The sequence below is a fragment of the Dipodomys spectabilis genome, unplaced genomic scaffold (assembly GCF_019054845.1).
Source record: "Dipodomys spectabilis isolate Male_0828 unplaced genomic scaffold, ASM1905484v1 ptg000380l, whole genome shotgun sequence".
In the NCBI taxonomy this organism is placed as follows: domain Eukaryota; kingdom Metazoa; phylum Chordata; class Mammalia; order Rodentia; family Heteromyidae; genus Dipodomys; species Dipodomys spectabilis.
In genome coordinates this window covers 334,880-349,846 of record NW_024871057.1, presented here as the reverse complement: position 1 = coordinate 349,846, position 14,967 = coordinate 334,880, and the positions used below count along the sequence as shown (strand labels likewise).

The 14,967-nt window shown below is 43.7% G+C and overlaps 1 protein-coding gene across 4 annotated transcripts in view; it reads left to right on the top strand.

Moving 5' to 3' along the window:
* The first annotated feature begins 1,644 nt into the window (after positions 1 to 1,644).
* Positions 1,645 to 14,967, top strand: part of Ppp3cc (protein phosphatase 3 catalytic subunit gamma) — a 60,964-nt gene continuing 47,641 nt past the window's right edge. The window contains exon 1 of one of the 4 annotated variants that reach the window (XM_042667201.1): positions 1,645 to 1,986. In XM_042667201.1, the coding sequence (XP_042523135.1) occupies positions 1,938 to 1,986 (49 nt within the window). In that variant the 5' untranslated portion in view covers positions 1,645 to 1,937. The remainder of the gene's footprint in view (positions 1,987 to 14,967) is intronic. The other 3 variants (XM_042667202.1, XM_042667203.1, XM_042667204.1) reach the window with 3 other exon arrangements.

Sequence of the window (14,967 nt, the reverse complement as noted above, 5' to 3'; positions counted from 1 at the left end):
GGCTTGAACTCTGGGCCTGGGCACTATCCCTCAGCTCTTCAGCTCAAGGCGAGCGCTCTACCACTTGAGCTACAGCGCCACTTCCGGTTTTCTGGTGGTTTATTGGAGATAGGAGTCTCACGGTCTCTCCTGCCCGGGCTGGCTTTGAACCGCGATCCTCAGATCTCAGCCTCCTGAGTAGCTAGGATTACAGGCGTGAGCCACCAGCGCCCGGCCTTCTAAGTATATTTTTAAGACAAATACTCATTTGATTTTCCTCACAACCCATATGGTAAATGTTGTTTTATCCTGTTTTAAGGACAAGGAAGTTGAGATACAGAAACATGAAGTAACTTGTCCAAAGACACACAGTATGGTAGGCAGCCCAGGGAACCTTATCACAGGGGAACAGGTGTGGCTGAGTTCTTTCTACAGTACCACACAGAACGTGGGGTCTAGGATCCCCAAGTATGGCTGTACTTGAATTTATAAGATCCAGACATGGTTCTCTTGTTTGGTTTTATCAAAGGAATGTAAGCAACTGACAACTCCAGCTTTTCTTCTCCTCAGGCTTTCTATTGAAATCCACTCTTAGCTCTGCCTTCCAGCAAATTTCTGGAAGCCCTGTTTATATAAGGGCTTAGTGTCTTTCTCTTCACCCAGACACCAGAACTTTTGAGTGTTCTTCATTTCTGAGCAGCAAATGATAGCAAACTGGTCCTCCTCAGACCCCCCCTTTACCAGGCATGGGTACTCATCTTCTGGCTGCTTCTCCAGGGCTGACTGCTGACAGCTCTCCAGAGAATTAATAGTTTTAGGTTGAAAAAAAGCTCAGGCTCCCAGTGACTGGCACAATTTTAAGGGCAAAGCTCTACTAAAAGGACTTCCAGGTCAGATGAGTTTTGTTCAAAGTGAGACCCTGAGGAATCTAATGTATCAGAGCTCTAAGTGAGGCCAGATGTAACTTCCTGGATTGCCTTAGTTCACTTTGATGATTGGTACCAATTTAAGATCCAAGTAGTAGCATCTCTTTCTACTATTATTGAATAATTCATCCCTTCTCCTCTTGTTTTGCAGTTTTCAATTTTGCGTTTTTAGCTATCCTGTGTATATCCTACCGGGTCATTTTTGTTTGTTTGCTTATTTACTATTTAGTGCTGGCACTGGGGATTGAAGTAGGAGGGTGCTGTCCCTTGGGGGGGGGGGGGTGCTTGAATTCAGAGCATGGATGCAGTTCCTGAGCTCGTTTGCTCAAGGCTAGTGCTCTTCCACTTGAGCCACCGCTCTACTTCTGGATTTTTTGGTAGAGATAAGAGTCTCATGGGCTTTCCTGCCCAGGCTGGTTTTGAACCTCAATCTTCAGACCTCCGTCTTCTGAGTGGCGAGTATTACAGGTGTGAACCACAGGCACCCGACCCCACCTGAAGTCTTGAATAGCATAGGCCTGGCTCTGGGTGGGAGAGATCAGGCCAGGGCGGACAGGAGGAACCAGCTGAGGACAACGCAGCTGAGCAAGGAAAGCCGACTGTGGGCAGGCAGGCAAAGGCCTGGCCAGCCGCTGGCAGGAAAGTGCGCGTGCGCAGAGGTCCGCGGGAGCGCGGGTAGGGAGGTTGTGAGCGCGGCGCGGGGGCGCGCACGCCGGCGGGGGCGCGCACGCGGGCGAGGCGCGCGAGCAGCCTTGGTCCTAGTAGCTTCCTTCAGCCGCCGTCGCTGCGCTCTCGCTGTCGCTCCCGACACGGTCGTCTCCGCCGAGCCGCGGGCGCCGCGGGAGGGAGCGGCCGTGCGTCCGCCGCCTGCCGGTGGAGTCGGAGGCCGGCCCTCTTGGAGTTGGGCTGCCGGAGCCGGGGCCGGGCACGGCGCTGACGGCCCCGCGGAGCTGAGACCTCCGGAGAGGACAGGCGGCGACGCGGAGGCTCGGGTCCGGCCGCCCCCGGAGCCCGGAGGAGGCCGGCGGGACGATGTCCGGGGGGTCGGGTCAGCTCTCCACCACCGAGCGCGTCGTCAAAGGTGCCCTCCTCCGCGACCTCGCCGGACGGCGGCTGGGGGGGCGGGGCTCCCCTCCTCCCCCGGGGACAGCCCTTCCCCCTCCTCCCCCGGGGGCAGCCCCGACCCCCCCCCCCAACAGCCCACGGTACCCTGGCAGTAGCCAGGTAGAGGTCCCCCTTTCCCGGGTTGTCCCGTGCGAGGGGTGGGGTCTGGGACCTCTTACCATCATCATCATCATCCATGATCGCTTCAGGAAAGAGTTCCTTCCCCTCCCCACCCCCAAGAAGCGAGGCATCTGCGGTGATAAGGAGCCAGGGGACCAGACTTTCCAAGTCAAGCCTGCCTGGAGGGTCAGATCTTTCTGGCACTCCTACCCGCCCGCTGTAAAGGGCATGATACGGAGTACTTTTGGCGCTCATTTCTCTGAGATCCTTAGAAGTCACTGCTCTTAAGAGAAACGTTAACGAGATGACATAGATACAGACAAGTCCTTTTAGTGGTGTGTAAAGGGAACTTACAGATCCGGACATGCTGTTTTTCTATGTTCTCTTGGCTATCGAGATTGGGAGAAGAACAATGTTCCCCGATTTAGCCGGCCACTGCTATTAGATTTCCCTTGTTGTTGTTGTTAGAACAAAACTGAAGTATCCCCTTGTAAATCTTGCAGAGTTTTATGTTGTAGTTATTTGTGCCCTTACACTAGTAAGACCTGTCAAACATGACCACTAACTCATGGCTTCTTTCGTCCAGCTGTGAGACTTAAAGCCCAGCCCTTCTCTCTCTTTTAAGTGTTAATAATCGGTTTGAAGGCACTATTTTATAAGAAGGGAATATACGTAGACCAGCTGTGTTATTGATGGATGAAGTGGTTATCATTAGAAAAGTATTTTTAAAAACTTTTCATTTTTGTCATTATAAGGAGAAAATTAACATTGCTAGCAACAGTATCTTTTATTTAAGGAAGAAAATCCATTTATATGTTCAGTACTAGGATCATAAATGTTCATTATGTACACTACATAATACTAAATATAATGGTATTTTTGAGACTTACCTACTCAGAATTTGTGTGAGTGACATTATTAGGGATTGAAGTCAATTTTCATATAACTGACCCATCCCTTTAACAGCTCAGTTATTATGAGCTTTTTAGTGTAAGTCTTCATAGCATCTGACCCATAAGGAGGATATAACCCTCTTTTAAGACTTGGAACGTAAATATACAGAACCTTTTTTGATGAATCAAGATCATTATTACCTTCACATTTCTACTATTCTGTCAGTATGGCGGGTGTGTTCCTCTGTGAAGAGGTGTTGGCAGTTTTCTCCTACACTAAATTTGCTCCTCACTGCTATACCATTTTAGTATTTTTGTCATTTTCTTTCCAGTGCTCTTCTCTGTCAAATATACCCTCATTGCTTTCTAATCTCTTACTTCTAAATGTAGTAGGCAGGGAACTCAGCAAAACAAGAACTGTGTGGCAAGTCTGGGTAAGTTAAGATCAGAGTGAAACCCTTAAGAACTTAAGCATTCTCAAACTGATCACCAGCATACTGTGTAACTTCCACCATAAAATAAGAAACACATTTCAAAATGCCCCTTTCAGGCATTTAAATATGGAAATAAAATGTGGTTAATATGTAGGTTCTTCTGACTGCAAGGCTTGCTTACAACTCACTGAACTCCACCCTTATAGGCTACGTGCTACAAATTTGTTCTTTAGCAAAATTACAAATTACATAGTATGTTGTATATTTTTAAGATTGCTCTGAAATGAAACAAGCGATTTTATGCCTTTACAGTATGTGAATTTGTCTAGCATATAAAAACCTTAGCCTAAGAACTTAACCTTTGAAACATTGGTTTCTCTTAATGTTGCTTGTTTTTTTTTTCTTTTTTTTTGAAGGGGGGAGAGAGTTTGGGTTTTCCAGAGTTTGAAATAGAGCTTAATTTTTCTTTTCAGAAAAATCAGGCTTGGCTGAGTAGTGAAGGCTGGTTGTATTGGGCATGAAATCCTGGTCTGATGCTATGGTGTCTGACCAGAATTGTCTCCCTTTGTTCACAGCTCCAAAGCTTCTGCTGAGGTGATACCGCACCCCAGTTATTTTTGGTTCTGTTATTTCCTGTTAACTTTAAAGTCTTGCCTAATTGTTTAGCTTGAACAAGTCTTAGAGGAGACTGGGTGGGTGGGCGGGCAGGAGAAGTGTCCTTTAAATGCAGCTTTCTAAAGCTGAAGGAGGAAGGGTCTAGCAGTCAGAAAACCAAGGGTTTATTACTTACACTTCTAGGCCTTATTTGTGACCTTGCCTTTTTTAGCCTTCCCTTTTACTTGTTTTTGGTTAATCTTTGTAATATATCTTTCTAACCAGACTGGGTCATGCAAATGACATACTTATGGTTGTGGAAAGCTTAGATAAGGTAATATTATAAAACATGTTTGCAGGGCTGGGAAGGTGGCTCAGTGGTAGAGTGCTTGCCTTGCATGCATGAGGCCCTGGGTTTGATTCCTTAGCACCACATAAGCAGAATAAGCCAGAAGTGGTGCTGTGGCTCAAGTGGTAGAGTGCTAGTCTTGAGCTGAAGAGCTGAGGGACAAACCCCAGGCCCAGAGTTCAGGCTCCACAACCGACCAAAAAAAAAAAGTTTGCAGTTTTATAATAGACTTCTAACTACGTACATGCTTAGCAGAGAAATCATTAGCACTTAAAGACTACCAGAATTTAAAAGTGTGTGGAATTATAAATTATCAAGCTCTTCCTAGTGGGAAAAATAACCTGTTCTCCAGTATGAAAAGCAGAGTCCCCATCAGTAACAGTGAAGAGAGGCAAATGTACTTCTGTGTAATACTTGCCATGTGGCAGATTTTGTTTAAGAACTGTTAGGATTTCATCCACTTATTACATGTTTGTCGAGTGTTATCTTCAGCATACCATAGTGCATGCGCATTTGTTACTTTGTGGAGTATTATCATCAGCATACCATAGTACCTGTGCATTTGTTTTTGTTTTTTGGGTCCAGTCGTGGGGCCTGAACTCTGGGCCTGGGCACTGTCCCTCAGCTCAAGGGTAGCACTCTACCACATTGAGCCACAGTGCCACTTCCGTGCGCATTTGTTACTTTGCTTTAAGAGTGATATTTCTGCAGGTCTCAGAGCAGTCAGTCATGTGTGCTGGGTATATTACTACTGGTGCGGCAACACAGGACACCAAGAAATGAATTGTGAAATTCTTTGTCTCCTTTTAGTTTTCAAGTTTCTTTTCTTGTTTGAAAAAAAAAATTTGGAGGGTGGGGGGTCCAGTCATGGGGCCTGAACTCTGGGCCTGGGCGCTGTCCCTCAGCTCTTCAGCTCAAGGCTAGCGCTCTACCTCTTGAGCCACAGCACCACTTCGGCTTTTTTCTTTTTTTGCTTATGTGGTGCTAAGGAATCGAACCCAGGGCCTCATGCATGCAAGGCAAGCCCTCTACCACTGAGCCACCTTCCCAGCCCCTTGTTTGAAGATTTTTTTTTACAGTGATTTTTATTTTTGTTTTTATTTTTGCCAATCCTGGGACTTGAACTCAGGGCCTGGGTGCTGTTCCTGAGCCTCTTGGTGCTCAAGGCTAGTGCTCTAGCACTTTGAAACACAGCACCAATTCTGGCTTTTTCTGAATATTTTACTGGAGATAAGAGTCTCATGGACTTTTTTTGGGGGGTCCGGTCATGGAGCCTGAACTCTGGGCCTGGGCACTGTCCCTCAGCTCTTCAGCTCAAGACTAGCACTCTACCACTTGAGCCACAGCGCCACTTCTAGCTTTTTTCTTTTTGCTTATGTGGTGCTGAGGAATCGAATCCAGGGCCTCATGCATACAAGGCAAGCACTCTACCACTGAGCCACATTCCCAGCCCCTCTCATGGACTTTTATGCCTGGGCTCACTTCAAATTGTGATCCTCAAATCTCAGCCTCCTAAGTAGCTAGGATTAAAGGCATGAACCAACAGTGTCTGGCTATTTGAGAGAATTTTAATATAATATATTTAAGGAAAAAATGGTAAAAATTCCCTTTTTTGTAATATAGATAGAATTTGGGGAATCATATATTGATAAATACTTGATGAGTTCCATACACATGCAACACATTTTTGGTTATAGTTAGAGGCTTGTGTATGTACTTAAGCAGCATAGCATATACTAGCCTCCCAAAAATATAACAAAGTTAGAACTATGGACTTGCCTGTGACTAATACCACTGGAAAGAGTAAATGACTAAACCTTAGACTACATCTGGTGTGAGATATTTGTTCCCACACTCTAGAAATTGATAATCTTTCCTTTGTTTTGATGGTAGGACTGAGTCAGACCTATCACCCAATAACCCTCTAAAGCTTAAACTTTTAACTATTATCAATAGCCTAAAGAAATGAGCCTTAATTGGTGTTTTTTTCTGTGTATGCCTAGGTATTTTTGTGGCCTAAGTGTTTATGGAAATTTAAAAGAAAAATAGCGTAGTCTTAATAAATGACTGGAATAATAAAGTTGGTTAATTTTTACTATTGTGCAGCTGGTTTATGGAAAACAGCTGGCCTTGGTGGCTCGTGCCTGTGATCCTAGCTATTCAGGAAGCTAAGATCTGAGGGTTGTGGTTCAAAGCCATCCTGGGCAGAAAAGTCCATGAAACTTTATTTCTCAGAAAAAGCTGGAAATGGTACTGTGGCTCAGGTGGTAGATCACTAGCCTTAAGCAAAAGAGACTCAGGTATAGCACTCAGGCCCTGAGTTCAAGCCCCCAAGACTGGCAAAAAGAAAAAGAAAATGTATTATGTCACCCATAGAGGTTATTGTTTTCTGTAGGCTGGAGGTTTCTCAAAAAAGTAAAAGCAGCCAGGTGATGGTAGCTCACACCTAATTCTAGCTACTTAGCCTGGACTGACAAATCAGAGAGACTTTTCATCTCCAGTTAAATAGCAAAAAGCCAGAAGTAAGTTTGGCTCAAGTGGTAGGGCACCAGTTGAAAGGAGAAAAACCTAAGCAAGAACGTTGAGGCCTTGAGTTAAAGTCCCAATACTAGCACAAAAAAAAATTTTTTAAGTAAAAGTAGGACTACTATATGATCCAGTAATTTCATGCTGGGTTTATAACCAAAGAAACAAATCAATATATTGAAGGGTTACTTACAGTCCCAGATTCACTGCAGGATTATTTGTAGTAGCCAGCAAAATCAACCTAGGTGTCTATAAATGGATTATATGTATAAAGAAAAAAAAATATATATAAAACAGTGATTCATTCTTCAAGAGGAGGTATTACTCTCATTTGCAACAATAAATCCAGAGGACAAAAACATTAAGTTAAATAAGCCAGGCACAGAAAAATGACTACTACATGATTTCATTTACATGTAGACTTCAGTGAGGTTGAAATAAGAGATAGAACAATGAATAGTTACCAGAGGCTTGAATGGTGGGAAGAAAGGAAATGGCAATTCTGATCAAAAGGTGTAAAGTTTCAAAGAGACCAAACGAATAGTTTTGGGATCTATTTCACAGCAATAGTCTACTTCGTAATAACTAAGAGCAAATTTAAAAAATTGCTTACCATAAAATGATAATCGAGGTGATCACTATATTAATAAGCTTAATTTCATCATTCCACACTGTATTCATGTTTCAAACATCACATCCTATTCTGTAAATGTAATCAGTTACAATTTGCCAAAGTTTTGTTTCTTTTTGGTATTGAGGATCAAACTTAAGGCCTTGCCAATGCTGAGTAAACACTTGAGACAGGTCTTATATAACTCAGGCTAGTCTTGAACCTCATGATCATTCTGCCTCTGCCTCCCAAGTGGAGGATTATCAGAATTTTTTTTCCCCTTCGGTCGTGGGGCCTAAACTCTGGGCCTGGGCGCTGTCCCTCAGCACTTCAGCTCAGTGCGAGCGCTCACTCTACCGCTTGAGCTACAGCGTCACTTCCAGGTTTTTCTGCTTATGTGGTGCTGAGGAATCGAACCCAGGGCCTTATGCATGCAAGGCAAGTACTCTACCACTGAGCCACCTTCCCAGCCCTATCAGCAATTTTTCAAGTCCCTAAACAGACCAAAAAAAAAATCTAATCTGAATATCTGCTTTGGAAATGTTAAAACCCAGCCTGCAAAGATTTCCAATAACACATCTATGATCAAGAGTAAATTTCATTTATTTATCTTTCTGCAAGAAGGAATGATATACAGTAGAACTACTGTGGGTATCTCAAAAGGAGGGAGTTAGAAATTACAACATAAATGTTTTAGAAAGTGTTAGTCCTGTCAGGAATGACTAAAATTTAATTTCTGTGAGTGGTAGTTTCCCTTTTTTAGTTTATGTGAGTTTCCTAGAAGTTACTGTTAGATTAGTGGATCTGAATTGGAACCTGATTGTCTGGAAGACCAGTATTTTAAAAGTCCAGAACTTAGTATGGGATGTACATTGTGGTTCAGTTTCATTCAGATTATCTGTTTTGCAAGTCTTACTATTTTTTAAGCATTTGTGAGCAATTTGTGGTTTACGTACTCAATTTCTACTTCTCATCAGAGGATTTGCCATTTAGGAATGTGAGCAAATATGTACTGGGTAGGCTGTGAATGCTTTCAGGCCTTTGGAAGGCTTCCCCTGCCCCGCTCCTGTCCTGGGGCTTGAACACTGTCCCTCAGCTCTTCAGCTCAAGGTGAGTGCTTTACCACTTGAGCCACAACACCATTTCCAGTTTTCTGGTGGTTAATTAGAGATGAGTCAGTAAGCTTTTGTAATAATAAAAATCTGAAACTGATTACATTCTGGAAATCTCAACATAGTCACAATGTTTGTCCAACCTGATTAATGTATTCTCTGTATGTTGGTAATTATGAGTGTACAATGTATTTATGTAAGCTCTTTTGGTAAAGACCAGGTATTCCTGATCTTTAGTGTGAATTTAAGGGAAAATCAGTACCAACATGGATGGACTATGTGCTCTAATTAATTTATTATATTAATCAGCATTATCAGAGTGGAAGAGTAGAATCTTCTGTTTCAAGTAAAGTACACATCATGTAACAAGTAAGAACATGTTAGGAACATAGATGACATTGATTCATCTGTAGGCTTTCCTTCTTTTGTCCTATGAAGTTTATTATGATTTTCTCCAATACAAGGTTATTTAAACCTAGAGATAAAGACCTGGATAAGTTGTCATGCACCAGTACACAGAAGATTTCTTTAGCTTACATGTACAGGATAATCCTGGGCAACATGGCAAGATGTCTCAGAAAAAGAAACAACAACCCTAAACCAGCCAGGCATAGTGGTTCAAGTTTATAATCTTAGCTACTTGGGAGGAAGATATTAGAAGATTGTGGTTTGAGACTAGCTTGAGCATAAGAGTTCACAGTATTCCATTTTAATCAATTGTTTTGTGTGGTAGCTTCAGCCTGTTATCCTAGCAAATGAAGAAGTACATGGCTGGATACATTAGCATATAAGAGAAGCACAAGTAGGCAGATCAGAGACCATACCTTGAAAACAAATGTGCTAGGTACTAGTGGTTTATGTTTATAATCCTAACTGCTCAGAAGGTTGAGATCTGGAGGATTGAGATTTGAGGCTAGCAGAAGAGTTCACCATAGCTAAGCGCTGGTGGCTTACACCTGTAATAGTAGCTTCTTAGGAGGCTGAGATTTGAGGATCTTGGTTCAAAGCCAACTTGGGCAGGAAAGTCCGTGAGATTCTTATCTCCAGTAAACTACCAGAAAACCAGAAGTGGTTTTATGGCTCAAGTAGTAGAGCGCTAGCCTTGAGCTAAGAGCACCCAGGCCCAGAGTTCAAGCCCCATGACCGACCAAAAAAAAGAAAAAGAAAAGTTCACCATACCTGGCAAAAGCTTTTCGGCTTATTATTTTTAATATATTTATGGTAATTGCTAACATATAGTGTATAGATTGATGGGCTTCACATTTTCATAACTGCACACCTCTCATCATCTCTCTCTCCTTACGCAGCTCCCTGTCTGTGACACTTCCCTCTCAGGTCTTTTTTTTTTTTTAAGTTTTCACATCTGTCATTCTGTCTGATTTTATTTCTTTAACACATTGTCTTCTAGTTCCATCCAGTTTCCTGCAAATGACATGCAACACATATTTATTTATTAACTCATTTCACTTCTACATGATTAATTCAGGAAAGCTTAACCTCTTATTTATTCATTTATTTATCAGTTTATTGTGCCAGTCCTGGAGCTTGAATTTGGGGCCTGAGTGCTGTCCCTGAGCTTCTTTTGCTGAAGGCTAGCACTCTACCATTTGAGCCACAGCGCCACTTCCAGCTTTTTTTGTTTATGTGGTACTGAGGAATTGAACCCAGGGCTTCATGCATGCTAGGCCAGCACTCTACCACTAAGCTACATTCCTAGCCCTCCCTTTTATTTTTAAGATTTCTTTTCATGTAAGCTTAAGGTTTTGATTAATTAAAATTTAGAGACTATCATATAAAGCTAATAGTTTCGTTTCTTTTCTTTTGTTGGTCATGGGGCTTGAACTCTGGGCCTGGGCGCTGTCCCTCAGCTCTTCCGCTCGAGGCTAGCACTCTACCACTTGAGCCACAGCGCCACTTCTGGTTTTCTGGTGGTTTATTGGAGATAAGAGTTTCACAGACTTTCCTGCCCAGGCTGGCTTTGAACCTGTTCCTCAGACCTCAGCCTCCTGAGTAGCTAGGATTACAGGTGTGAGCCACCAAGCCATGGCCTTAATGTTTTGTTTTGTTTAAGTATTTATTAATTTAGTGCTGGTAGTAGGGCTTGATCTCAGGGCCTGGGTGTTATCCCATAGCTTTTTAAATCAAGGCTGATGCACTACCACTTGAGCCACAGCTTCACTTCTGACCAGTACCTGTTTGCTTTTCGCTGTTTGCTTTTCGTGTGTGTGTGTGTGTGTGTGTGTGTGTGTGTGTGTGCGCACGTGCGCGCGCATGTGTGTGCGTGTGCGTCTATGCACACGCTAGTCCTAAGGCTTGAACTGAGGGCCTGGGCTGTCTTTGAGCTTCTTTTGTTCATAGTTAGTGCTCTGCCACTGGAGCCATAGCTCTAGTTCTGACTTTTACTGGACTTTCCTGTCTGGGCTAGCTTTGAACCGCGATCCTCACATCTCAACCTCCTGAGTTGCTAGGATTATAGATGTGAGCCACTGGTGCCTGGCTTTGTTATTGCTGCTGCTGCTGTGATTTTTTTTGTATGTGTGCCAGTAGGTGCTTGAACTCGGGGCCTTATGCGGGTCTCCAGAAAACATGGAAAATCATCTACAAGCAACTGTGGGCAACACTAAGCAGGTAGAACAAAACATTGCTCAGGATTCCAAGGACTAAGAAAAAAACTTTTATGAAGTTGTAGAAAGGTTACTCAAAGAAAAGTTTGTGGAAAGATACTAGTCTTCTGACATGTTCTGCTAAGATGTTCTAGCTTGTCAGCCTTTGAGGCTGGCTGCAAGATGGACTTGGCAGGCCCATGTCTGTCCTCTCTCTGTGGACTTCACTTAGATATGAACAACAGTTAGATACTGAACAAGCAGAAAAATGACAGGAATGCTACTAGGTTGAAGCTAAATTGCACTCTGGAACAGTAGTCTGGTGAGATTTGAAAAATCCAAATGGGCAAGGTGGCAAGTGCCAGCACTCATAAATAGGCTGGAGGATTGTGCTTGAAGCCAAGCTGGGTTTGATCTAGCTTGGGCAGCATAAAGAGGCCTTGTCCTTTAAAAGGAAAAAAACAAGGCACTGAAAAGTCAGAAGACTTAAGTATCACCTTGACACTAATGTGTTCAAGATAATTATTTGAATCTCAGTGCCTTGCTGTTACAGACAGGGAGGTCTTGAGTAAGGGGACAGACCAGTGCTCTCAGCTATAAACTGTTTCATAAGTGTGGGTCTCACCAAGTTCAAGGGGCTTGCTGAACCATAGTGCTAACTCCAGTTAAGTCTACAGACCAAAAATCATGGATTGATTTGTGTTTTTTCAAAAAGGACAGTTAGGAAAGGACACGCCGTTACTGTTGTTTAGTGACTGTGTTGATTAGTGACGGTTTTTAGAGTTTATAGTGGAAGTTTATACTCTGGGCAAAGCTAGTTGGAATTTGTCATCTAGAGTAGGACTTTGGAAATTTTAGTGTTAAGAGATAAGATCTAGTGTTTGTGCAGGGTTACTGTTAATTTGTCAGAGGTCTAAGGACATATGATCTGAAGGATGTAGTTTCAGTTTAGTCTATGCAGTATGTCATGGTTTGGTTTTCTCAGTTTATCTGTTTTATTATAGTATCATTATAAGTTATTTCTTTCCTTTTATTTTTTATTTTATTATTATTATTTTTTTTTTTGGGTCCGGTCGTGGGGCCTGAACTCTGGGCCTGGGCACTGTCCCTCAGCTCTTCAGCTCAAGGCTAGCGCTCTACCACTTGAACCACAGCACCACTTCTGGCTTTTTTCTTTTTGCTTATGTGGTGCTGGGAATCGAACCCAGGGCCTCAGGCATGCAAGGCAAGCGCTCTACCACTGAGCCACCTTCCCAGCCCCTGCTTTCCTTTTAATTATAAGATGTAGCCAATCTTAATTTCTTATGTTTATTAATAGTGTATTTGTGGGGACCAGAAATAGTAGTACATGCATGTAATTTATTCTATTTAAAAGGTGGAGGTAGAGTGTGGTCTGAGGATGGTCTAGGCAATTTTTTTTACAGTGTATGTTTTTTACCTCCCTTGTTGAATATCAGATAACTGAAGTATATGGCTTTATTTCTGGTCTTCTAGTCTGTTCCATTGATCTTTGGGCTGTTTTTTGTGCCAGGACAAAGCTCTTTTTGTTATTATAGTTCTGTAGTAAAGTTTGAGGTCTGGATTGTGATACCTCCAACATTGCTTTTCTTTTTGGCTAACATTGATTTGCCTATTTGAGGTCTATTGTTGTTCTATATGAATTTTTAGATTGTTTCTTCAATCTCTGTGAAGAATAGCATTGGAATTTTGATGGGGATTGTGTTGAATTTTTAGATCACCTTTGGCAGTGTGGCCATTTTCACAATATTCATTCTGCCTATCCATGAACATGGGATGTCATCTTCTATTTCTTTCCTCAGATTTTTAGAATATTTATCATAGAGGTTTTTCACTTCCTTGTTTAATTTTATTCCTAAGTTTTTTTTGTTTTTGTTTTTGTCAGTCGTGGCGCTTGAACTCTGGGCCTGAGCGTTGTCCCTCAGCTAGTGCTCTACCACTTGAGCTGCAGTGCCACTTCCGGTTTTCTGGTGGTTTGTTTTTCAGGCAGGAGACAAAGTTTATTTACCAAACTGCTGCCCCCGTCATGCATCATGCGTGGTGGACAGGCATGGCTGAAGAGGAAAAGGGGGAAGGGGCAACCCACCTCTGGGCCAGGACTTATCTAGGCCAGGGACAGGAAGAGGTGTGGCCAGGTGGGGGAAAGGTGTGGCCTCACTGGATCTGGATGACACCTCAGGGTCTAGGACCCTCCTAAGGTCAGATAGGAGGCATGTGACCAGAGGTGGCCCAGGATGTGACCTAGCAGGAGGGGAAGGTGACTGCGTCCAGGTCTGCCAGTTACCCAGGTAACAGATATCCGGCGGAGGTAGGGAGGTGTCCCTGTGCAGACCTTACACTCCAGCCTTTTTTTTTTTTTTTTGGGTCCAGTCGTGGGGCCTGAACTCTGGGCCTGGGCGCTGTCCCTCAGCTCTTCAGTTCAAGGCTAGCACTCTACCACTTGAGCCACAGTGCCACTTCCGGCTTTTTTCTTATGTGGTGCTGAGGAATCGAACCCAGGGCCTCGAGCATGCAAGGCAAGTGCTCTACCACTGAGCCACCTTCCCAGCCCCTCCAGCCTTTTGATAATTATGAAAAAGGGCAAAGATTCTCTCTGGCTACTTCCTGCTGGCTAGGAGCGTTGACAGTAGGGGTAAAAGGCTGAGATGTGGTCCCCTCTGGGAGAAGGCAGCAGGCAGCAGCTGTCATTTGGGCGTGAGTCCTTAGATGAAGTCTAAGAAGTCTCTCTTTTTTTTTTTTTTTGGTCCGGTCGGTCGTGGGGCCTGTACTCTGGGCCTGGGCGCTGTCCCTCAGCTCTTCATCTCAAGGCTAGCGCTCTATCACTTGAGCCACAGCGCCACTTCCGGCTTTTTTCTTTTTGCTTATGTGGTGCTGAGGAACCGAACCCAGGGCCTCATGCATGCAAGGCAAGCGCTCTACCACTGAACCACCTTCCCAGCCCCTAGAGAAGTCTCATGAGGCATTGATGGACATGGCGGAGGTAGTCAGGAGGATCTAGGCAGGAGTGAAGGCCTGTCTTCCAGGTTGGAAGAGATGGACTGGATCTGGACTGCATGTAGACTGGCTGGCACTGAACTACGAATCCAAACCGAACAAACTTCAGGAATCTCAGACAATTTAAGCCAAATAACTTGATTACAATGCCAGATAACAAGTTTACACAGACACAGGCATAATACATAGGTGTGCACACACAGAATCAAGTTGAGGTTGGCGCATAATTGAGTTGGTGCGAAATAGCAGCTGAGCTCCCACGATGCCAAGATGGTACATCCGCCACATGGACAATGCTAGAGAGAGCAGAGTAGAGAAGTGTTGTGGACGTGGATGTGAAGGCCAGCAATAGTATTGGTGAAAAGTCTCTAGGCAGTTCGGTTCACAGAAAAGTGATGGTTAGGAAATTCTAATATTTCCAACTCAAAAACCCCATCCGAGTCACGGCACCACATGTAAGGTGTATTAAATAGGTAGGTTTCATTAGGTAGCTGATGAAGAGAACATCACGTGCTATTCAGGCAGGAAAAGAAGTTTATTTACCAAACTGCTGCCCCCACCATGCATGGTGGAGAAGCATGGCTGAAAAGGAAAAAGGAGGTTCACGGACTTTCTTGCCCCAGCTGGCTGTGAACCATGATCCTCAGATCTCAGACTCCTGAGTAGCTAGGATTACAGGTGTGAGCCACCTGTGGCTGGCCTAAG